Here is a 20,732-nt window from a genome sequence, read left to right as displayed (position 1 = left end):
AGGCGGTGGATAGCGGCAGACCGACAGTTCAATGAAGCAACTGTTTCTGGCATCCCCACTAACCACATGGCATCGAATAGTTATTATTTGGTTACCTGTTGACTAGGCATCGAATAGTTATTATTTGGTTACCTGTTGACTACTACTTACTCTTTGCCCCTCTACACCCTCCCAGATCTTAGGAACCAGAGCCAGTCTTGCCTTGCTGCCTCCTCTCCATGATCATTTCGTTCCTTCTTCGCTGCCATGATTCCATCTGGGCCTTTCTCCATGCCACTATCCTCAACATCCCTCCATCCCGACTATATATCTTCCCTACCTTGGCTGGTTCAGTCTGGTTCCTGACTCTGGCGTCTTTGCTTCTGACATGGCTGGCTCGTGGAATGCCCGTCTATCCGGGCCAAAGTAATCCTCATGTCGCGTGGGTGTTCTCTCTACCTCAATTACAAACTACATACTCGATGGATATTAATTTCGAGGATAGCTTCATCTCCGACATTGCCTCCTTCGAACTAAAACCCCTCTTCCTCATAGGTGCTTCTATGACCGCCGTAGGATTCGTTTTCACAGTAGCTGCCGTGCACGTCATGCGCTACGAGCCCGGTTTCGCCTTGGTGAAATGCCCAGTTATCTCTGAAGAGACCTCAAACAACCAGGGGAACAATAATACCTACACCCAATCTAGCGGCCACAACCACCGAAACGCCTATAACCACATAACCGGTGGCGGACATAATGAGGGAGAAGAAGAAGAAGGGGAAGAAGAAGACCAAGAAACAACCCGCACTCTCAAAGTCATCTCCCTGTTATCAATCCTCGCAGCCGGAACGGCCAGCACAGCGCTCATCCTCCTCGGGGTAATGGATACATTCCGCTATAAATTTGCCCATCACATCTTCCTTCGCATCTGCTTCGGATGTCTTGCTATACAGTCAGCCGGCACAGCGATTGTTTACTCAACGGAGGTCCTGAGTTTCGTGTCGTATCTGTACCATTGGGGGGTATGGGGTAATGATTGGGGGAGGAAGAGGAGTACACGAGTTAGGATATTGTATGTGCACATTATCCCTCCTATTCTTCTGCATTACATCGCCAGATACACACATCGTTTCTAACATGCCGGGAATATATAGCGCATCCCTCTCCACCATCCTCATCCTAATACAACTCTTCCTCGGCGTGGCCTTTATCTCTCTCACTATCCCCGAAGATGCAAACGATTACAGAACAGCTGGTATTCTCGAATGGATCATTGCGTTCCTGGGAACGATCTATCTATGGCTCTTCTGTGGGTTTTTTGATCGGTAGGACTCCTCCATAAACATCATATTATCACCATCATTACTGACCGCCAGCAGAACCTCCTTCGAAGGCTACGTCCCCAGCATATTATATAACGCGACACCACATGGCAAATTCCTCGGCCGTCCCGCAGTACCAGTGGTAGGAGTAGCCGAAGCTGAGTCTTCGTACAACCCTACTGATGATACTTTGGATGTGGATCCTGAGCGGGCGCCGTTGCTTCCTCAGTCTCAGTCTCAGTCTCAATCTCAGGGTGGGCTTGGGACGAGCTATACGTGATGATGATGTAGATGACAGTTATGTTTAGATATGATATACTATGATGTGATGCTCATGTAAGGCGTGGCGTTGGGTTTGTGTGTGTATATAATTTCATATTTAGCTGTATATACAACTTGTATGAAGAGAACTCAACGATTTATGATGAGGTTGAGGCTATAATACTAATGTATGAAAGTAATAACTAAGCTGACTTAAAGGTACCCTATAAATATAATATTCACTTCTCATTTTCATGTTACTCGCTCGTGTCGACATGACAAAAACCCATCTAATCACATAATAACATGCTAAAGATACGTACATTGACAATACACCACCCCCATATATACTTCAAGTAAAGGGGGGTGGGTGTGTCGACCGTCTCATACAATCTATTTTGAATTTACAGAAGTTGTGGTTGTGGCTGTGGCTGTGACTGACTACATTCTGGGGCCACAAATCGCCTTAAGAATTGAAAGAAAGGGAATCATCTCACAGAGTCTGACCACCTTGGTTAACGAGTTGCCACATGTTGGCCTTGTTCAGGAACGCAGTCGAGTTGAGCCCGGGAAGGGGCTCCATGACCGCAGGTTCACGGTTTCGGAGCTTCTCCATGGTAGAGTTGTACTAGATTTGAGGTTAGTTTGAGCTCTTTAGTAGGGATGCAGGCGGGATAAGAGCCTACCTTAAACGCAAAGTTTAATACCAAGGCAACGGCCAGACCCACGCAGACCACGATCGGACCAAACATGTTATCCAGGTCCTTTCCGCTCCGTTGGCGGATCAGGCGGGCGCGCTTCTCGTGCATGTACCATCCCCAGGCGGCAGCGAAGATGGCGAAGCAGGTGTAGACAATGGATAGGGCGCGAGCAATGTCATTGTGCTTGCCAGCTGCGTTGTACAAGCCCAAAGATAGCGAAGAAAGCAGGATGCTAATGTGGAGCCACTTGATAAAGGTACGCTGGTTGGCGAGCCAGACCTTGGTCTCGACACGGACTGGGCCCGAGTCCTTGATCCATGTGCCCGGCTCACGGACACCGGGGGGCAAGACTACATTGTCTGCAGGTGCGCGGTTCTGACGGGAAATGGTGAAGGAGGGGAAGAGAGAGGCCAGGCGCTTCATGGTGACTGGCTGTTCCGCCTCTGCGGCGGACTGTTCGGCAGGCTCCTGACGCTCAGGGGTCGGTTGTGACATTGTCGGGGCAGACGGACGAGGGATCGGCTGTACAATTTGGGAGGATTGGCGGCGACGTGAAGGCCCCGTCTCGGTGAACATCTGGACGGGGGACCCGACAATGTGTCGAGTTGACGGTGTCTTGCCTCCCAAGAAGCTCCCGACAGCCATATCGTCTTCGGCACGCTTCGCCAGACGCTCCTGTTCTTCGTGGAAAGCCGTCTCAGGGTCCCGCCTGATGTCACTTTCCAACTCACCGAGCCAGAAGGGGAAGCTGTTGACATAGTCTTCGAACAACTGGGCGACGCCATGTACGAATTTGGAGAACCGCGGGGCTTCCTTCACGAGATGGGACACCATCAAGTCCTTGACCCATTCCGCGCTACGTGCCACATCCCCTCTGATTTTGATCTCCAGCAGGCCATGGGGGAAACGAGCGATTTCGCCGGTTCTGATCGACTGGAAGGGATATTCCATGCCAGCATCGTCAATGTCCCTCCGGTGCCATTCATGTGCGTCACGGCACGGGCGCAGCTCGTCCAGCGCATCTTCCCGGATGAGTGCCAGGTTCGTATCAAGAGAAATACGAATTCGGTCATCTCCAGGGATCTGGAAGGCAGTGCGGGTGTAGTTGGCGCGGAGCATGGGCTGCAGGTTGTGCTCCTTGATGAAGGATTGGAGCTCATCGACATCCTTCTTGAAAGCTTCCGCTTGTTCGGAGTCTCCGTTGCCCATGTTCTCCATGCGATGCACCTTCTTATCGAAACGGTACTCTCCGTCCAGGAACTCCTTGACGTGCTTCTGCTTGAGCTGCACCTTGACCTCTCGACTGCGATCATCATCGGTGACCACCTTCTTCTCCAGGAAGATGGCGGGCTTATCCCGTAAGTTGCCAGTCCAGCGCAGCCGCAGCGAGCCCGCTTCAGGGGCACGAGCCACCTTCTGGGTGTAAAGGTCGAATTGCGGGTTGTCGAAGTAGAGGGAGGTAATCGTGGGGTCATCGGGGATGGTGTTGAGATCCTTGGAAGTGCCAGGGTTGTAGATGAGGACAGGCAGTTGTCGGAGGATGTAGGTCTTCACCTCCAGGATGTTGTCTGCATGAACCCAAAACTTGAATGAGGAGTAGACATCCTGACCGACACGAGGCTCGACGGGGTCCTTGGCTTCGATTATACCTTGGCTGAGGATCTCGCGGGCGAAGGAATACATCACAGACAACCGACGGACCAAAGGGGAGTAATCCTCCGAGTTGAAGGGAAGTTGCGAGAGACGCACTTGCAGCAGAGGCTTGACACGGTAGCGAGTACCACGCTTGCGATCATGCTTCTTTGCAGCTTTGAGGAAGCCGGTAAAGTTGATACGGCTGTACTTCTCGAGCTCTGTCACCTCTTTTGTGATGTTGTCCAGTTCCTGTAGGACATCGGAAGCAACACGCTTCTTCTCCTCTCCATCCACCACGGTAGGTGCATCATCCTCGGGTGAGGTTGTCAACGGGCGCAAGCGGGCTTCGCAGGTAGTGGTACGCTCTCGCAACTGCTGGAGGGTTTCCATCTGAAAAGCATTGACCTTATCGAGCTGGACGTTGATGAGCTCTTGGACGAAGGCTTCTTCATCCTGCTCGGTCCATGGGTTGCTTTCGGAGTCACTGCCATCACCAGTGACATCATGCTCTCGGAGCAAGACCTTTAGCTTATTGTAGTCGATGTATTTGCCCGCCCAGGGGGCATAGATAGAGTTGCGTAGAGTCTTCCCGAAACGCATGACTGTGATGGGCAAGTACGCACGCGACAGTTGAGAAGATCGGAGGCGGGGAAGAGAGAGAGATGGACTCCGGGAGAGACTAGAGATGTAAGGAATGTCGTCCTAGCGGAGACGATTCCGGGAACCACGGAGGGCGATCGATGCAAGGGGGATAAGCAATTAGCTATATGCACCGTATTTTTGTTATCGGGGTCGAGAAGAAATTTTTCAGGAGGGAAGAGAAGAAAGAGAAAAAGAAAAGAAGAAAGTGGCGAGGGGATCAAGCAGCAACAGCATCATGACTAGCAAAGAGGACTAGATAGCGACTACTTTAGCAGCTTCAAGCCAGAAGGACTGCCATCGCTGTATCCTCGCACGTGCTCCCGTCATTCCTTCCCTATGACACTCTGATTGGCTAATTGAGTTCAAGCTATCCCCGGCCAGTTGAAAGCTAGTATCATCTTGATATTGTGGTATCAGTAATACCATTACCATACTAAGCCTCGGCCCCATCACTAATCTCCGGCCTTCATCTGATGTTATTCGCATCCCTTCTGTTGCCTGTCTTTCGCTGACACCTTATAGGCTCAGCTATAGGCATTCCGTGCCTGACACAAATTCCCCTTTCCCCCAGGCTCCTGGTAAATGGATCCACCATCGATTACAATGTCCGCCTCGTTGGCCCCGTCCCTCCATGACGTCCTGTCAGACTTACACAACCGTCCATATCCCCATGTCCCCAATCCGCCGTCGTGTAAGAAACGTGCCTCTGTCGTCTTGATCCTCCGTGTCCGTCCCACATACCACCACTGGCCCGATGCCTCGTCTGTTTCACCTCCAGATGTCTCTGCCTCCGTTCCGCAACGGCTGCAGACGTTCTTCGCCCAGGACTGGGTTCAGAATGGAGAACCGGAAGCTCTCTTTATCAAACGAGCGTCGCGCGTCGGCGATCGCTGGACTGGCCATGTCGCCCTGCCAGGAGGGAAACGGGATCCAGAAGATGTCGACGATAAAGCAGCCGCGATTCGAGAAGCCGTGGAAGAGATTGGACTGGACTTGACAACGAGTGACTGTATTCATGTGGGAAATTTACCAGAGAGAGTAGTAACTTCAAGTTGGGGAACAGTACCGTGCGTGTCTTCCCCCGTCTCCTTATTGTCACTTAAAGAAAGCATACCACTGACTGTATCCTTTCTAGATTGATGGTGTTATGTCCATATGTCTTCTTGTTAACGTCCAGTGACTCTCCCACCCTCCGATTGCAGCCTACGGAAGTCGCTTCGACCCATTGGGTACCCCTCAGAGCCTTGCTTTCTTCATCCCTAAGAACGGTGGAACATGTGGACATGACTCAGAGGTTGGTGAATATGGGCGGGCTTCTGGCCCGCCTTGCATATCGCTCCATGATGGGCTACATGCAGTTTTCTGCCATCCGACTGGCTCCAACTGAAAGCCTACAGTGCAACTCGACCCCGGGCTATCTTCCAGAAGGCAACCAACCGTCCACATCTCTGTTTCAGCGATGGAAATCTTGGTTCATGGGCAGTCAGACGCACTTCGGCAGCCAGGACCGGCCACTCCTCCTCTGGGGCTTGACACTGGGTATCATGGCTGATTTTCTAGATATGCTTCCACCTCATACCGCTGTACAGTTATGGAAATATCCCAATTTCACAGCACTAGATTTGCGATTCATCATAAACGTCCTGACCTATCGTCTGCGCAAGCACAACCGAAGCCAGGTCCGGTCGGGTGCCCGGCCCAGCAACACGGCGGTGGATAGCCAGACCGCTGCACTGCCGGTCACGAAGACCACAGCGACCCATGGGAATGCGGAACACAACCAAGTTGGCATCGGAGGGCTTGGAGTAGGTAGGTATTTTGGGTCGTCTGATACAGACCCTACCGGCAGTGCATATGCAGTGGGTATCATGCTCCGGGGCTACTATGAACGGGTGCGGATTGGCATCTACATCATTGTGGCCTGGAGGATCGCACTGGGCTCTACAGCCGCCATCTATGCATGGAAGCTGCTTCGTCGGTTAAAGTAGATATTGAATATGTCCATGCCTCAGATTTTATATATAACCTCTGTGAATAACGATGTTGATGATGACACACCTTCCCATCATATATTTCAAAGTGTCGAAGCAGATCCCATCATGCGGCGAATTAGGTACTTAATTTGTTATTGCCCGGTTCTCGATTAGATAAGAAGGTGATTGGGAATCCGTATGGTACGGTTTGGTTAGAGACCGGGGTAAATTACACCAACAGGGCAAGCGGTAAGGAAAAAGCAGCTAAGCTTGAGAGCTCGAGTCGAGATCAACTTCTAGTGGTGAATCTTAGTAGTCATGTTTATTGTTCCCATTATCTATTTCCCCCCTTCCGCCGCCCGTCCTGATCCACTTCACTTACCCTCAGCACCACCGCCTCAACTGATAACCTCGGTGCTGCCAATCCTTTGCGCCAGGAGCTATTATGGCAGCTACACAAAAGCTATACCCTCGCGCGACCGTCAAACGCGTCGTCAAGGCGCACTCCAACCGCAACGTGAGCAAGAATGCCGATATTCTGGTAAGCTGCGACACTGAACCCTTGTTAATTACTATCACCGTTCACTCAGAAACTGACGTGCTCGTCTTTACTGTATAGATCTTCCTGGATTACATGCTGTTCATGCAAGAGTGAGTCGACGTCATTGTTTACGGGTTACAATCACCTGGGAATTGCTTGGGCGGAGTAATATGAAGCTAGTTGCTAATGTCTGCTTGTCTTTGCAGACTGATGCGGGAATCCTCAATTCAATCGCGCAAAGCGGGCGAAAAGAACATCTCCCCAAACAGTGTTCGGAAGGTGACTGAGGTATGTTTGCTTTGTTGGATTTCAAGGATAGCCTGTTATGATCTAGGCTGACTATGGATTTCCGGCGATTTAGAGAACCCTTCGGAAGTTTAAAGGATAAGCTTGTGCACCGTGTGCGGTTCGGCCTTCTTCTCCGGGCTCCTGGAGAGCATGTATGATGTCGCGATGGCCTTGTAGTGACGGGATTATACTATAACGAGATGGCGTTGGACTTGGGGAGGAATATCCGTAGGAGGTTGACTTTTGCTCCGGGGTTTATTTTATTTTGCGCACCATGCCTCCCCCACGGGACAATGACTGATGAGACTTGGTCAGACGATGATGGGAGGTGTGCGCGGCGTTTATTAGGAGTTGTTTGTGATGATACCCAACGATCATGGTGATCTAAAGCAGCAGGGATTCCCCCTGTTGAATATCAAACCTTTAATGCGTCTGAGACGCTCCTCCAACCACAATTTCTTTTGTAGGCCATTGAGTTCACAATAAGCTGCGCGATCGTCCGAGCGTCGTTTTGGGGGCAAAAGTTGTTGGGCTGGCGGCGAACAGCACGCGACAAAGCAAAGGCGGCGCTGCGGTTCGGAAGCCTTCCACCCGCATCTTCGTCGTCTTTCGCTGTGTCTCTCGCTCTGTCACTTCTGCCGCCTTGGCTTCCTTTCCTCTTCTCTCTCTCTCTCTTCTCTCTTCCTACTCTTCTCCAGTTACTTTCCCTCAACTTGCGCAAATACCCTTCTCCCTTTCCTCCTTTCCTCTTTATTTCTACATTACCTTTTTTTCTTTGTCCTACTACCCCTCTTCTCTACCAAACAACTAGATTCCCTCCCAGCGTCTAGCATCTCACAACTCAGCTACAATGGCCGCCGCAGCTGTCAACACCAACCCTCCTCCACAGTCCGAGACCTCAGAGAAGCACAAGCCGAACCATGCTTCTAGCCCTTCGATCGCTTCCAAAGCAGAGGTCAACGGTTCCGATAACCATGAGCATCAACACTTCAAAGAACTTCAAAAGTGAGTCATCCGAGAAATCAGCCTCGGCGCTTCCCACCATTTGACCGGGGAAAAGAGAACAAGTTAGATAGGATACTAATTACAGTGCTATAGGAGCCTGCGCAATGCTATGAAGAAGCTGGTTCGTTCACCCGACTCAAATTTAGGTCCCTGTACACCGCTCACATTTGCCCCATCCAGAATGCGACCGCTAAGGTTGACGCCATCATCGCCGAAAACCCTGGGAAGTCATTGGACGAGCTCGTCGCGGAGAAGAAGATCAACGTCGATCAGAAGGCTCAGGCCCTGAAGAAGCCTTCCCTCCAGGCCGCTGTTGCTCAGATCGAGGAACAGATTGCCCAGTTCAAGAGCTTCGCTGCCTATTACGAGGAACGCTTGGTCAGCCAGAAGGCTGAGCTGGAGCAGGCCCACAAGGAGCAGCTTGAAGCTGTTCAGAAGCAGGCCACCGAAGCTGCTAGCGGTGTTAGAGAGACGGAGCTCAGACAGAAGCTGCTTAACTTGAGCAAGTTCCTCTGTGCGGCTGCGCGGGTTAGAAACTCTGGAGACGAGACCTCGAATGAGAGCCGTGCCTTTGAGGGTGTCCTTTACCAGATCTACGGCGGTACTCAGGATGCTGTCTCTTCCATGCTTAAAATCATCGATGGCGTGGACGAGAAGGTGGTTGGCGTTGACAGCACTCTCCTCGATGTCACCTGTGAGCACTGCCGTCATCCCATGTATGTTGTTTTGCCTGTTGCTAACGATAATCTGTTGATCAGACGGAAGAGTAAAGCAGGCCGCTGCTGAGCTTGCTGGACCAACTGACGAGACCACCACCGCCACCACCGAGGCCGCTCCTCAGTCGGACCCTACTATTGCCAACGCCAGTTACACCGAGCTCCAGGATTCTTCTTACAACACCGACGCTGCTGCTACCGTTGCTAACGAGTCCGCTACTGCCGCTGAGCCTGAGGCGGAACAGGTCCAGCCGCCTGCTCAGACTCTCGTTGGCGAGGGTGGTAACGCAGTCGCGGAGGCCAACTGGGATGCCAATGCTTCTGGTGTCTCCTCGGCCAACACCGAAGGCTGGGTTGAAGTCCCTCGGGACCCCGCCGAGACCGATACTGGCCTGGAGGCCACACCTGCAGCGGCGCAAGCTGAGGTAAAGACCAGCCCGGCTGCCGAGCAGGGCACCGAGAATGTTACTGTGCCGAAGGACGGCTTCGAGCAGGTACACCACCACCAGAGACAGCCTAGTGTTCGCGGACGTGGTCGTGGCGGACATGGCCGTGGACGTGGTGATGGTTTCCGGGGACGCGGACGCGGCGAGTTCCGTGGCCACGGTCGTGGTCGCGGCCGTGGTGGTCGGGGCCGTGGCGGAGCCAACGCCAATGGCAATGGCGCTCCCAGTGCCGCTCCTGCTGGAAACCAGTAAGCCAGTGCAGCTGGGAACGGGATCGATCCGTCGCCTGGCTTGGGGGTTGTGCTCCTCTGTGAGAAGTACATCTCAAGGCCGACACGGTCCTGATGCTGGCTCCTTGCCTTCTGAATGGCACTGGGCCTTGTCCATGCTACATCTTTACATCTTCCCCGCTTTTATTATTGCAGCCGTCGGGGCGTTGTGCTTTCCTTTGTCTATCCTCTCTCATACTAATAAACTCATGGGTAATGGCGGTGTCATGGTTGACGAAAGCAATGACTCTTGAAATGATTACAACACGGAGCTATGAGGGCGACACGCTGCCGATGAACCAGTCATCCGGTAGCATTGCTCGACGTTTCTTTTGGATTCTCTTCCCTAAGGTTCCGGTTGTATATGTTTGCAGTTATTGAGCGTGCATAATGTTGCTCTTTCATATCTTTTCTTTTACCTTGTCTTTCGAGCTGTGATGACCGCTTCCACGGGGCCATTGCATTCGGATGGTGGCGGCAAAGCTCGTCATATTGGCCATCTACTATTCTTTTCCTGTATTTTATTCATTTGCATCTTATGTTGACATGGAGGGTTGCAGGCCAGGGCGGTTCGCAGCGACAGGAGCAGGGGAGAATGTCTGGCCGTTGACGGCCGGGACGAAGTTGCTAGGAATATAAGGTCAAAGTGCAGCTCGGCGGCAATGGAAGCCAGCGGCACACTTACTTTTCCTCGCCAGATTGGACGAACCAGTATAAGACCATTGTAGATGCAAGTATGAATGTAAGCGAAATGAATAGATCAACTAGAATTGACCCGAAAAGGCAGCCAAGGCCGAGTCCCGCATCTGATAGGGCTCAGGGCTATGACATAATTGGCAGGTGCCTCGGAGGAGAAGATGCCATCGTGTTGTTGTTCTTCTTCGACCTGCCTTTCTTATGCTGCTGAACGCTGCTATCCTTCGTTCCATTTCTGTTCCTCATGTTTAATTAAACCCCTTTTATTCGCTCTCTTCTTCCGCTCTTCTTTTCTCTCTCTTTCGTCTTGACCTTCTAGTGTTTCCCGCACCTCGCCGTCTCACCACTATGGCGGTCGCCGCAGACCAGCGGAAGAAGATCCTCAAGGTCTTGATGACCTCGTTGCTCTTGGATTTGGTATGTTTTGCTGCTGTTACTCTCGTTCTCATGATTTTCTTTCTCTAACCGTTGATCTAGATATCCTTTACGTTCATTCTACCTCTCTTCCCATCTCTCCTCTCCTTCTACCGCAACCAAGACCCCTCCCCAAACTCGCTGCTGAACCGCGTCTTCCACTATCTCAATGCCTACAAGAACTCCTTCGCAAAGCCCATCGACTCGCGCTATGATATTGTTCTCCTCGGTGGTGCTCTCGGATCTCTCTTCTCCTTTCTCCAGGCCCTAGCCGCCCCCTTTATCGGCCGTCTCTCCGACCAGCGCGGCCGCAAGACTGCCCTCCTCTACTCCATGGTTGGCAACACTCTCAGCGTCGCTCTCTGGGTCGCTGCTACCGATTTTCGCACCTTCCTGGCCAGTCGCATCGTCGGTGGTCTTAGTGAAGGGAATGTGCAGCTGGCCAACGCCATTGCAACCGACATCAGCGACCCCAGCCAGCGCGGCTCGACCATGGCCCTGGTGGGCGCCTGCTTCAGCATCGCCTTCACCTGCGGACCCGCCCTAGGAGCGTTTCTCTCGAACATCACCACTGTGGCAGCAAATCCCTTCGCGACCGCAGCCGGCGTCTCCCTTCTGCTCATTGTCGTCGAAACCGCATACATCTACTTCTGTCTGCCGGAAACCCACCCTCGTTTCACCAAGCTCACTCATACCTCTTCAACCACCACGTCTGCCTCGAAGGCCCCCACGTCCACATCCACCCCCACTCCCAAACGCAAACAACACACCAACAACCCCGCCATCCTCAACGCAATCCACTTCCTCTTCCTCCTCCCCTTCTCCGGCCTTGAGTTCTCCCTCCCCTTCCTAACCGCCACCTTCTACGCCGGCAGCCAAGCCAGCCCCTCCGCTCTAAATGGCCGCCTCCTCTCCATGATGGGTCTAATCGCCTCGCTTCTCCAAGGCACTGTCGTGCGCCGTCTGCCCCCACTCGTGACAGTCCGCGCCGGCGTCCTTGCCTGCACCGTATCCTTCTTTATGCTCGCGCGCGTTTCCTCCCTCTCCGGCCTTTACGCCGCCGGCAGCCTCCTCGCTATCACCAGCGCCACGGTCGTCACGGGCCTCAACAGCCTGGGTAGCTTCGAGGCACAGGAGTCAGACCGCGGTGCGGTCTTGGGTAGACTCCGTAGCTGGGGCCAGGTCGGGCGCGCGGCGGGACCGTTGCTCTTCTGTTCGTTGTTCTGGTGGGTTGGGCGCGAAATCGCCTACACCACGGGTGGAATCGCGATGGTCACCGTTTGCGTGGCTGTGTTCACGTGCTTGAAGTCGCCGAACATTCCTGCCAAGGCGTAGTTGTCAGTCGATTTTTGTTGGATTGTTCGAAAATTCTGTGACGATAAAGATAGATTTATAGATTGATGTCTTCTGTTGAGTGTACGTTATGCATCTTTGCGGTCTCATCAACATGATGTGCAATAGATCAGATAAGATTTACTATCTACTGGCTGACTGGCTGTATCAGTGAGTAGTACTAGCAAAATATATATCCACGATACATTACAGAATACAAAACATCTTCAATAGTAGTATAGTACTGGGTATAATACACATTGGAGAGGGGGTGGTAAGCGAAAGGATACATATAATTAACAAGACAAGGAGTGGAGAAGAGAGGAGAATAAATATGAACATCTAAAACACCGAAAAATCGCCACGAACTGATGAAACGAGCAAATCAGATAGCCAGCCACCGTGAACAAACAGAATCAGATTAATTGAATACAATTTCGAAATCGTGCAATTCCCTTTCTCTTCGCACCGCCTCGCAACTGCCTCTACAGTTTGTTCCCCTCGGTAATGGGAGTAGAAGAGATTCTCAAAGAGTGGAGTATTGAATAAGCAAATGGAAACCAATATGGCCATATACCCATATCAGTAATATCGGAAGGGTAAAAACGAGGCCTGAGGGCCTACGATCACCGACCATGAGGATAATAATGTTGTTCATGATGGTACCGATCCCTATCGAGGTACTCCTGCGCATCCTGCCAATGACAGCCCTGCATAGCTAGCCCCGGCTCTGCAGCAGGGTCGAGCGATCCTCTCGCCTTACCGATCAACCAATCAGTCAGAGTCACGAACTTGGGCGTGCGATTCCATCCGCGCGCATCATCCGCGTGCTCGATCGTATGCGACGCAATGCGACCTTCCTCGTCGAAGGAGAAGATAAACAGGCCCGTGAACTGCTCTTCCTTCTTTAACTTGAAGATTGGGGCATCCCCGCCCAGCAGGACGCTAAGGCCTTTGTTGATCCCGGCTTTTGAAGATGAGAGGTGACTGCCATTACTCTTGTTGGTGCCTTGGGTATCGCTTGGTAGCGTGGGAGATGCGGCGGTGAACGATGTGCTGGAATGTTCCGAGTTGGAGGAAGTGGATTCGCTCCGCGGCTCGGTTCGCCAACGCACGACGAGACGCTCGTCGCTGGTATCGTGGTCGTTATCCGGTCGTTCAGGTTCGAGGACCGTTCCTGCGCGGACAATGCGCTCACTGAGGATTTGGAGCTTCACATTTCCCAGTAGGGGGAAGCTGCTCCATGCTACTGGGACGGTCCAGAGCGCGGCGCGGTAGAGTGTTCGGCCCTTGACGGTGGGGAGATGTGGGTGCGTGGAGGGGAAGAGGTGCAGGGCTATGCTTGGGGAGAGGATGTTCGGGGGTAGCGGGTTGATGAGAAGGGTGGGGAGGAGAGGCGAGAGGATGCGGAGAGCTGTGGGAGGTTGGCTCGGTCAGCACCGGGTCCATTCTGTAGGATGTCCTGTTGCGAGGCACTCACTCTTTCCAAGCTTCAGGATGCGCTCGTCGGGAGGTTCATGATCTCGTTTCGAGCCCCCGTCAAGAGGATCCAATACAGATGGCCGGAAACCAGTTTGCGAGAAAAGTGTCGGGGACTCGCGGGTCAACTGCGGGCCATGTAGGATATCGGGTCGTGGCTGGGCCAGAGTTCGCGGGGAAGGAGAGACGAAGTATTGTTCTCGGGAGACAGGTGGTTTTATCGGAGAGGGCGTTGTAGGAGGTAGTAGACGACGTCGGAGAGCGCGTGGCGCAGGGCCAGAGACCAGCTTCGGCGGCATTCCCGGAGGTTCACCCAGGGAGTTTGTGTTGGGAACAGATCAATGCATGCCTTGCGGGATGGCAGCGGAGGGGTTGAGTCAAGTCATAAGCTGACAGATGCATGAGACAGCAAGTGCAGAGGGAAGATGGAGTGAGGATGGAAGGAAGTCGAAAAGTAATGGAAATGGCATCGAAATGCAAATGGAAGTTCAATCGAAAGTAAGCGGAAGATGACGTCGGCCCGCCCCGTCGCAGCCTGAGGCAACACAGAAATATAGATCGAATCAAGAAAACGAAGATCAAGAATGCATAAACTCCGTGCATTTGGTATCTATTTACATCCGTAGCATATGATCAAACTGCTTTCTCATGCCAATTCATCATCATCATCTGCCCCCATGTACCGTCGCTCTGCCAGCTCACGGATCTTGTCCTCCAGCACGCCTCGTCCATAACGCTGCGCAACCTTAACAGCTGCCTCCACCATCTTGCCATTGCGGTCGCGCATCATCTGCACCAGTTCCAGAGCCTTCATGCCTCGCTCTTCACCCTCGCGACATTCCACCGCCAGTAGCTGCAGCAAGAACTTGTCCACCTCCAGCTCCTTCCGCGCCAACTCTGCTCGCTGGCCGGTAGTGGCGTTGGTAGATCCCAAGAGGTCTTCAAACAGCGACAGCATGATGTTGCTGCGAACAAACGCCTCCTCGAGTCGTGGCCCCTCTCCGCGTGTGCTGCCTTCTTCCTCATCTTCATCCGGCCCCTTCCCAGGCGTGTCCGTGATGGGGACGCGGAAGTCGAATTCACTCAGCAAAGGCCTGGGGAAGTACGGGTATTTATCCCCTCCCTTGAGAATGATGCAGTGGAACTTGTCTTGAGCCACGGCAACGGGCCAGTAAGTCTCCTCCTTGCGGCCGCTCGTAAGACGCTCGAGCTGTCTCGTATCCAGCAGCGGTACCCAGCGAGCTTGCCCGTTTGTGCGCCAGTGTTGCAGGATGAGCAGAACGCCTTCAGAGTCGTAGATACATGGGTCCTACAGACAGTCATTAGCACATCGAACCTGGTGAACCTGCTCAGGGTTTACTCACTCCTGCATCAGAAAAGAAGACACTCCGCAGCTCGGCACCCTCAGGGATGGCGACCACATCCTCATTCTGGCACACTTCGTCCCGCTTGACATTCTCCACAGTGTACCGCAGGGTGGCAGTACGACCATCGCTTCCTAGCGGGCCATTGCCCACTGTCATGATATAATCTCTCCAGGCGGCGCAAGTAACCGCCGGGCTCTTTTGTCGGTACACTTTGAACGGTGTGCCGAATAGCGTATATACACGGACATAGTCCTTTGTCGTGACAGCGACAATGTAGGAATCACTGAGCGCCAGCGCTGCCATTTTATCAGCACCCTCAGTCTCCTTGGGTGTTTAGTCGGCTGGTGCTTACCTCGAATGAACTCGCCCTTCGGCAGCTGTGTCCGCCAGTCCGCACGCGTCGTCCACGTCTCATGCGGACGATAGAAGATCGTAGCAGGGCTGCCGTCTGTGGGGTTGTTGGAGAATAGCGTTCCGTGCTCATCTAGATATCGTCAGCCACACCGTTGATCCGATCTAGGAGATCCATTAAACATACTGAGACACGCCCGGTCGTATAGATAGGGATCAGTGAAATGGAAATCGCGATGAAGTTCACGGTCATAAAACTCCACTGTCACTGTGTTGTGGGTTTCTTGATCGACTGTCCAGACACAGCCGGTCAGGTTCAAACCTAGTAGAGTCAGCACACCTGGAACCAGCACCACTTAAGCTGCTTGAGCACACATACACAGATAGCGTCGGTTACCCCTCCAAGGCGTACTTCCCGGCTGAAGAGGGGGATGCACCTTAGGTTTTGCAAACGAGGTCAATAGCCGCTTGTCCGGACGGCCATCTGCATCATCGAGATGAGAGCCCGCACGCTTGCCCCGTGCAAGATCCTCAGCATACCCAGCCCCATCATCGTCCTCCACGAAATCCTCCATGCCGACGTCATAGTCGAGGACATCATCCAGTGAATCGGGTGTGCGCGCCCGCCGTTCAACTGATTGCTTGGGCCGGTTCGCCAGCGGTGGTCTCACGTTGTTCGAGATCTCAGTCAAAGGTCCAGAAAAGATCGGCGCAGCCTGAAGCGGCTTCTGGAGGAGTGGTTGGTGCTCTCTCGGAACAATACCGTCATAGATGAACAACTCTCCGTCGGATGTCGTGAACGACAGCGAATTATTGCTGGGGTGCCAGGCGAGATTGATCACATTCGCAAAATCGTACCGTTCCAGAACTTTTTGAGTCTTCGTCTCCCAGAGCAGAACCTGGCCATCTTTACCGGCAGTCGCCAGTAGTGCCCCATTAGGCGACCAGCTAATCGCCGTGACCTCTCCGTTATGCCCACCAGAGAACACTTTCTCTTTCTTCCACTCGCCCACCGAGAAGATAGCAATATCCCGAGTCGCTTCCGCAGACGCAAAGGCCGTTCCATCCGGATGCCACACAATCCGCGCGGTCGCTTCATCCTCCGGTTCCAGCCTTCGGATCACTCCATCCACCTTACGGACCAGTTCAGGCTCGTCGGAAAGCATCGAATAGATGTAGAGCATCCCGTCCGTACATGACACTGTAACGTACCGCCCGCTGGGGTCGAAGGTGACATGCTTTGTTCCCTTGGCTTGTTCCCGGAGATATTTAACCTTTGTCATGTCCTCGATGTTCACGATCTTGACCGTAAGCTCACTAGCAGTAGCACCCAACTTATTAGCCATTCCCCTGATACCTCAAGTGCTCAATATAGAGGTAGGTTACTAACTCGCTCGCAACAGCCACCCACTCCCCTTCCTTCGAAACGGCAATATCGCGCACCGGTAGCGCGCATCGAACAAGTAGCTTCTCCATCCGGCCAGACTCGATTTCGTATTGCCAGACGGTACCGTCTTCGGCGCCCATAATGAATGATTCATTCTGTCGCGGGATGTATTAGCATATTATCCAAGTGTATTGATCACGCATAGCATGTCAGTAGAGCATACAGTAGCTCCAATTCCAAGATGTCCATCCACACCCTCATCAATTGTCTTCGGCTCTCCATCCTGTCCAACAGTGTAGATCCGAATCGCAGAGTTAGAACCGCCCGTGATAACACGACGTCCATCCGGTGTATATGCTAGTACTGTAGTCCCGGGGGTATCTGGCAGGCAATCACACAATGTGAGTTAGGAAGTCGAGGAAGGTATAGGGCGATTGTATACTCACGGGCTGGTCGGCCCCGGGGACGCATAGCTTCAGTAGCCATGGTGGGGTGACGAGAAATATGATGCCTCTGGTATTATGAGAAAATAAAATAAGTAGTTTCAACGCATCGATCTAGCCCCGATCTGACATTGTATGTGACGCTCGTGGTTGCGATGCGGAGGTGAGACTCTCTCCGGCTCTCCTGCAACGCGCCGCCCGAGTTGGGGAACGCGTTCCGCGCGTTGCATCTACTTTTGCCTATTCCGGCGGGAACAAAGGGCTTAGGGCATTGGGTCAGGGCTGTCGATTATCTACCTATCTCTTCCCTACGACAACTCAATATCAATGGTTCACTTTCCATCATTTAATGATGGCCCACTCGCTGCGAGAAAGTCAAAATCAGCGCCTTCCTGTGCCTGGTTCACCGATCGTTCATACAGTCCCCGATAACCTCTTTTCTGTTTGGCATGCGATTTTTCCGCCCCGCTAGCTTTGAGCGCCTGTTTCCGGGCGTCAATTCGCCGTTTCAGCTCTTCATCTGAAATCTCAAGCTGAAGCTTTCTCGTCGTAATGTCGCAAGTAATTAAATCTCCTGTTTGGACCACTCCGAAGGGCGACTCCCGCAGCGCTGACTCGGGTGATATATGAAGAACAATAGTACCTCCTGCTGTTCCGGACATGCGTCCATCGGACAGCCGCAGCATGTCCTTGACGCCTGCGGAGCCAAGCTTACGAGGGATAGGTATCAGGCCTGCTTCGGGCATTCCAGGGTTGCCTATGGGTCCGATGCCCTTCAGAACCAAGACTGAATCTGGAGTGACCTCGAGGTTGGGATCATCGATGCGCTTAGCAAGATCTACGGAGTTCTCGAAGACAACGGCCAGTCCGGAATGAGAGAGCAAACGTCGATCCTTGGATGCAGATGCTTTCATGACGGCTCCATCGGGCGCAATATTTCCCCGAAGAATGACTAGCGAGGATGAAGGGTGGAGAGGATCAGATAGCGGTCTGATGATCTGCTGCGAAAGGGGAAATGTCCTGAATGGTGAAGAATCCAATACTTCGCCCAACGTTTGACCGCTTATGGTCATGGCTGAGAGATGGAGAAGTGGGCGGAGAGTATGAAGCAACGCCAACATTCCACCTGCATTGTGGAAATCGTTCATGTAGTTGTCACCACTTGGCTTTAGATCAATGAGGAGTGGTGTCCGCTGGCCGACTTCCTCTATAGTCTGCAAAGTGATCACCCCTTGTAACTTCGGATGTCTGTTCACAATAGCCATTAGGTGTACAACGGCATTAGTCGAACCTCCGATAGCTTGTAACACCGTGATAGCGTTCAAAAAGGACTCCTTCGAGAGTATATCTTGAGGTTGTCTTCCAGCGCGTGCCACCACCACTGCATTTGCCCCTGTTTCCTCGGCCACTCGGATTCTGGCTGAGGAGACTGCTGGCGCGGACGCACCACGGAGCGGCATCATACCCAGAGCTGCTGTGATGCATGCCATGGTACTGGCAGTTCCCATAACCCCACACGTTCCGACCTGTAGCAATTATAATCAGCAAATATTAAGGTCTTCTAGAGGATCATATACTATAATACGAACCGTCGGGGCCAGCTCCTCATTAATAGCCGATATTTCTTCAATATCAATTTCCTTCGCTCGAAACGCTGCCCAGTTATTCCGGCAATCCGTACAAGCCCCAATGCGTTGCCCGCGATGACTCCCCGGCAACATCGGACCCGTGATAAGCGGAAGGATGGGTTTATTGGCAGAGATGCCGCCCATCAACTGAGCAGGAACAGTTTTATCACAGCCTATGATATGTTAGCTGAACAGAATTTTCTGAATTTATTTTCTGTGTGTCTAGAGATAGGAAGGGGAAAGGTGGCATGTCCATACCTCCAATCATAACGCACGCATCCAACGGCTGAGCACGAATCATCTCCTCGGTATCCATACTCATCAAGTTCCTCAGAAACATGCTTGTTGGATGAGCAAAGCTCTCCTGGATACTAATCGTCGGAAACTCGATAGCAAGCCCTCCCTGGAGATGAACTCCCCGTTTCACGGCTTCGATCAGCTGAGGGGCATTGGCGTGGCATGGATTGAACCCGGAATAGGTATTGATAATGCCAACTATGGGGCGAGAGAGCGCCTCATCGGAGTATCCCAGGGCCTTGATGAAGACCTTTCGCAGGAATAGAGAGAAATGCGCATCACCATAGGATGATAGACCTTGACGGAGTCCAGAGGTGGAGGTTATGGGGGTCGATAGGTCATAGTCACTTTGAGGCAGGGTGTGCGATTCATTCTCCATGGTTGACATTTTATGAGGGCAAAGCAAAACGATATTTTCCTGAAAATCGAATGTTATCTGCAATTGAGATGGGGCGTAATGATGTTATAAGAGCGATTGTGGGTAGGTTGCCCGGATTCTTTTCCGCAGCATAAGCTCGTCATACCCCCAAGTTCTCTCTCCCCATTGGCTTCGTATGACTAGTTGCTAGCTTCAAACCGAAAAAGCACTAGGTTCGGTACCTGGGTAGTCTACCTAACCTTCGGGCTAAGTCGCCAGAGCCTTCTCAATCGACGTGCTAGCGAACAGTTACAGTTGCTGTTAAGAGGAACGGAAGAGAACGATGCAACTTTTCGGCCCGAGCATTGATAACCAACCGATCAGCCTCAATTAGCTTAGAGGATCTATGAGCGAGAACATAATGGAACTGAACTCCGTGTCAATAATCTAGTCCTTCTCTGGTACAATGCCAAGGCACAGGCACTCCTCCACTAGCAAACTGGCTGTGTAGTCTCGGCTCCATCTCCGCATTACAAAAATACAATCCAAACGAAGTCTTTCAAGCGTGATTGGTAAGCTATATAGTAAGAGTCGGACACAGTTCCCAAGTAATTTCAATTCTTCAGCGATCGGACAGCGTCATAAGAGGTACCTGGGACACTTTGAGGCAGACCATCGGCCCCTGAAGGTGGAGGGAAGGGGGGTTTGGAAGTGCAAGATAACTTTGGCAGTGACACGGGCTTATTTTGGAACTCCTGTAAGATGTTTTCCATCACTCCCTCCATATCACAAAGATCCGTGTGCTGTGGAAATCGTTCGGCAGGGGAGATATCCATTATGAATAGAAGAGACCTAGATCAATGCAAGGCCAATGAACGTATAGAGAAGTGCATCACAAGGGTTGAAATGCATATATACTGATCATTAAATGGCCCGAGGAGACGAGAAATGGTAGTGCCGCTTATAATGCATGTATAGCGGCAACCCACTGGCGTCTCTATGAAGTGAGGCATTAGGGCTAATAACATATCCGTCACTGGCCGACAAAGTCCAAACAAAACGACGAAAAGACGAGAAATCCAGGTGACTCCGAGTCCATCTCCGCTGACACAGCAGGTTAGGTGGGATATAGTCTTCCGATTGGAGCACCAAGCCTTCTCGAAGGATGCTCAGGGCATGAACTGATCAGCGCACTAAACCAA

At 52.3% G+C, this 20,732-nt stretch overlaps 9 protein-coding genes across 9 annotated transcripts; 5 read left to right on the top strand and 4 right to left on the bottom strand.

The window, feature by feature from the left end:
- Nucleotides 1-218: 218 nt before the first annotated feature.
- AtWU_07344 (Frag1/DRAM/Sfk1 family-domain-containing protein) lies at nucleotides 219-1,581 on the top strand (the record flags this gene model as incomplete). The annotated part of the gene is made up of 4 exons (XM_035502453.1): nucleotides 219-421; nucleotides 485-1,051; nucleotides 1,134-1,304; nucleotides 1,359-1,581. The coding sequence occupies 4 exons, from the start codon at nucleotides 219-221 to the stop codon at nucleotides 1,579-1,581; spliced, it is 1,164 nt and encodes a 387-aa protein (XP_035358346.1).
- A 474-nt stretch (nucleotides 1,582-2,055) lies between these two features.
- Nucleotides 2,056-4,498, bottom strand: AtWU_07343 (SPX domain protein; the record flags this gene model as incomplete). The annotated part of the gene is made up of 2 exons (XM_035502452.1): nucleotides 2,056-2,190; nucleotides 2,249-4,498. The coding sequence occupies 2 exons, from the start codon at nucleotides 4,496-4,498 to the stop codon at nucleotides 2,056-2,058; spliced, it is 2,385 nt and encodes a 794-aa protein (XP_035358345.1).
- Nucleotides 4,499-5,143: 645 nt separating this feature from the next.
- On the top strand, nucleotides 5,144-6,528 carry AtWU_07342 (NUDIX hydrolase; the record flags this gene model as incomplete). The annotated part of the gene is made up of 2 exons (XM_035502451.1): nucleotides 5,144-5,607; nucleotides 5,676-6,528. The coding sequence occupies 2 exons, from the start codon at nucleotides 5,144-5,146 to the stop codon at nucleotides 6,526-6,528; spliced, it is 1,317 nt and encodes a 438-aa protein (XP_035358344.1).
- Nucleotides 6,529-6,958: 430 nt separating this feature from the next.
- Nucleotides 6,959-7,442, top strand: AtWU_07341 (uncharacterized protein; the record flags this gene model as incomplete). The annotated part of the gene is made up of 4 exons (XM_035502450.1): nucleotides 6,959-7,054; nucleotides 7,133-7,164; nucleotides 7,261-7,342; nucleotides 7,416-7,442. 4 exons carry the CDS (start codon nucleotides 6,959-6,961, stop codon nucleotides 7,440-7,442), a joined length of 237 nt encoding a protein of 78 aa, XP_035358343.1.
- A 750-nt stretch (nucleotides 7,443-8,192) lies between these two features.
- On the top strand, nucleotides 8,193-9,761 carry AtWU_07340 (uncharacterized protein; the record flags this gene model as incomplete). Its single annotated transcript, XM_035502449.1, has 4 exons — nucleotides 8,193-8,347; nucleotides 8,441-8,468; nucleotides 8,528-9,041; nucleotides 9,106-9,761. The coding sequence occupies 4 exons, from the start codon at nucleotides 8,193-8,195 to the stop codon at nucleotides 9,759-9,761; spliced, it is 1,353 nt and encodes a 450-aa protein (XP_035358342.1).
- A 1,061-nt stretch (nucleotides 9,762-10,822) lies between these two features.
- On the top strand, nucleotides 10,823-12,223 carry AtWU_07339 (putative tetracycline transporter; the record flags this gene model as incomplete). The annotated part of the gene is made up of 2 exons (XM_035502448.1): nucleotides 10,823-10,891; nucleotides 10,952-12,223. The coding sequence occupies 2 exons, from the start codon at nucleotides 10,823-10,825 to the stop codon at nucleotides 12,221-12,223; spliced, it is 1,341 nt and encodes a 446-aa protein (XP_035358341.1).
- Nucleotides 12,224-12,846: 623 nt separating this feature from the next.
- AtWU_07338 (uncharacterized protein) lies at nucleotides 12,847-13,998 on the bottom strand (the record flags this gene model as incomplete). Its single annotated transcript, XM_035502447.1, has 2 exons — nucleotides 12,847-13,634; nucleotides 13,701-13,998. The coding sequence occupies 2 exons, from the start codon at nucleotides 13,996-13,998 to the stop codon at nucleotides 12,847-12,849; spliced, it is 1,086 nt and encodes a 361-aa protein (XP_035358340.1).
- A 347-nt stretch (nucleotides 13,999-14,345) lies between these two features.
- AtWU_07337 (WD40 repeat domain-containing protein) lies at nucleotides 14,346-17,290 on the bottom strand (the record flags this gene model as incomplete). Its single annotated transcript, XM_035502446.1, has 8 exons — nucleotides 14,346-15,008; nucleotides 15,064-15,362; nucleotides 15,419-15,550; nucleotides 15,605-15,739; nucleotides 15,797-16,734; nucleotides 16,808-16,959; nucleotides 17,028-17,185; nucleotides 17,251-17,290. 8 exons carry the CDS (start codon nucleotides 17,288-17,290, stop codon nucleotides 14,346-14,348), a joined length of 2,517 nt encoding a protein of 838 aa, XP_035358339.1.
- Nucleotides 17,291-17,579: 289 nt separating this feature from the next.
- ilv3C (putative dihydroxy-acid dehydratase) lies at nucleotides 17,580-19,551 on the bottom strand (the record flags this gene model as incomplete). The annotated part of the gene is made up of 3 exons (XM_035502445.1): nucleotides 17,580-18,773; nucleotides 18,837-19,048; nucleotides 19,134-19,551. The coding sequence occupies 3 exons, from the start codon at nucleotides 19,549-19,551 to the stop codon at nucleotides 17,580-17,582; spliced, it is 1,824 nt and encodes a 607-aa protein (XP_035358338.1).
- Nucleotides 19,552-20,732: the final 1,181 nt, after the last annotated feature.

This window comes from Aspergillus tubingensis, assembly GCF_013340325.1.
Source record: "Aspergillus tubingensis WU-2223L DNA, scaffold_8, whole genome shotgun sequence".
In the NCBI taxonomy this organism is placed as follows: Eukaryota; Fungi; Ascomycota; class Eurotiomycetes; order Eurotiales; family Aspergillaceae; genus Aspergillus; species Aspergillus tubingensis.
The sequence above is the reverse complement of the archived record's forward strand: the minus strand, read 5'-3'. Positions and strand labels throughout refer to the sequence as shown.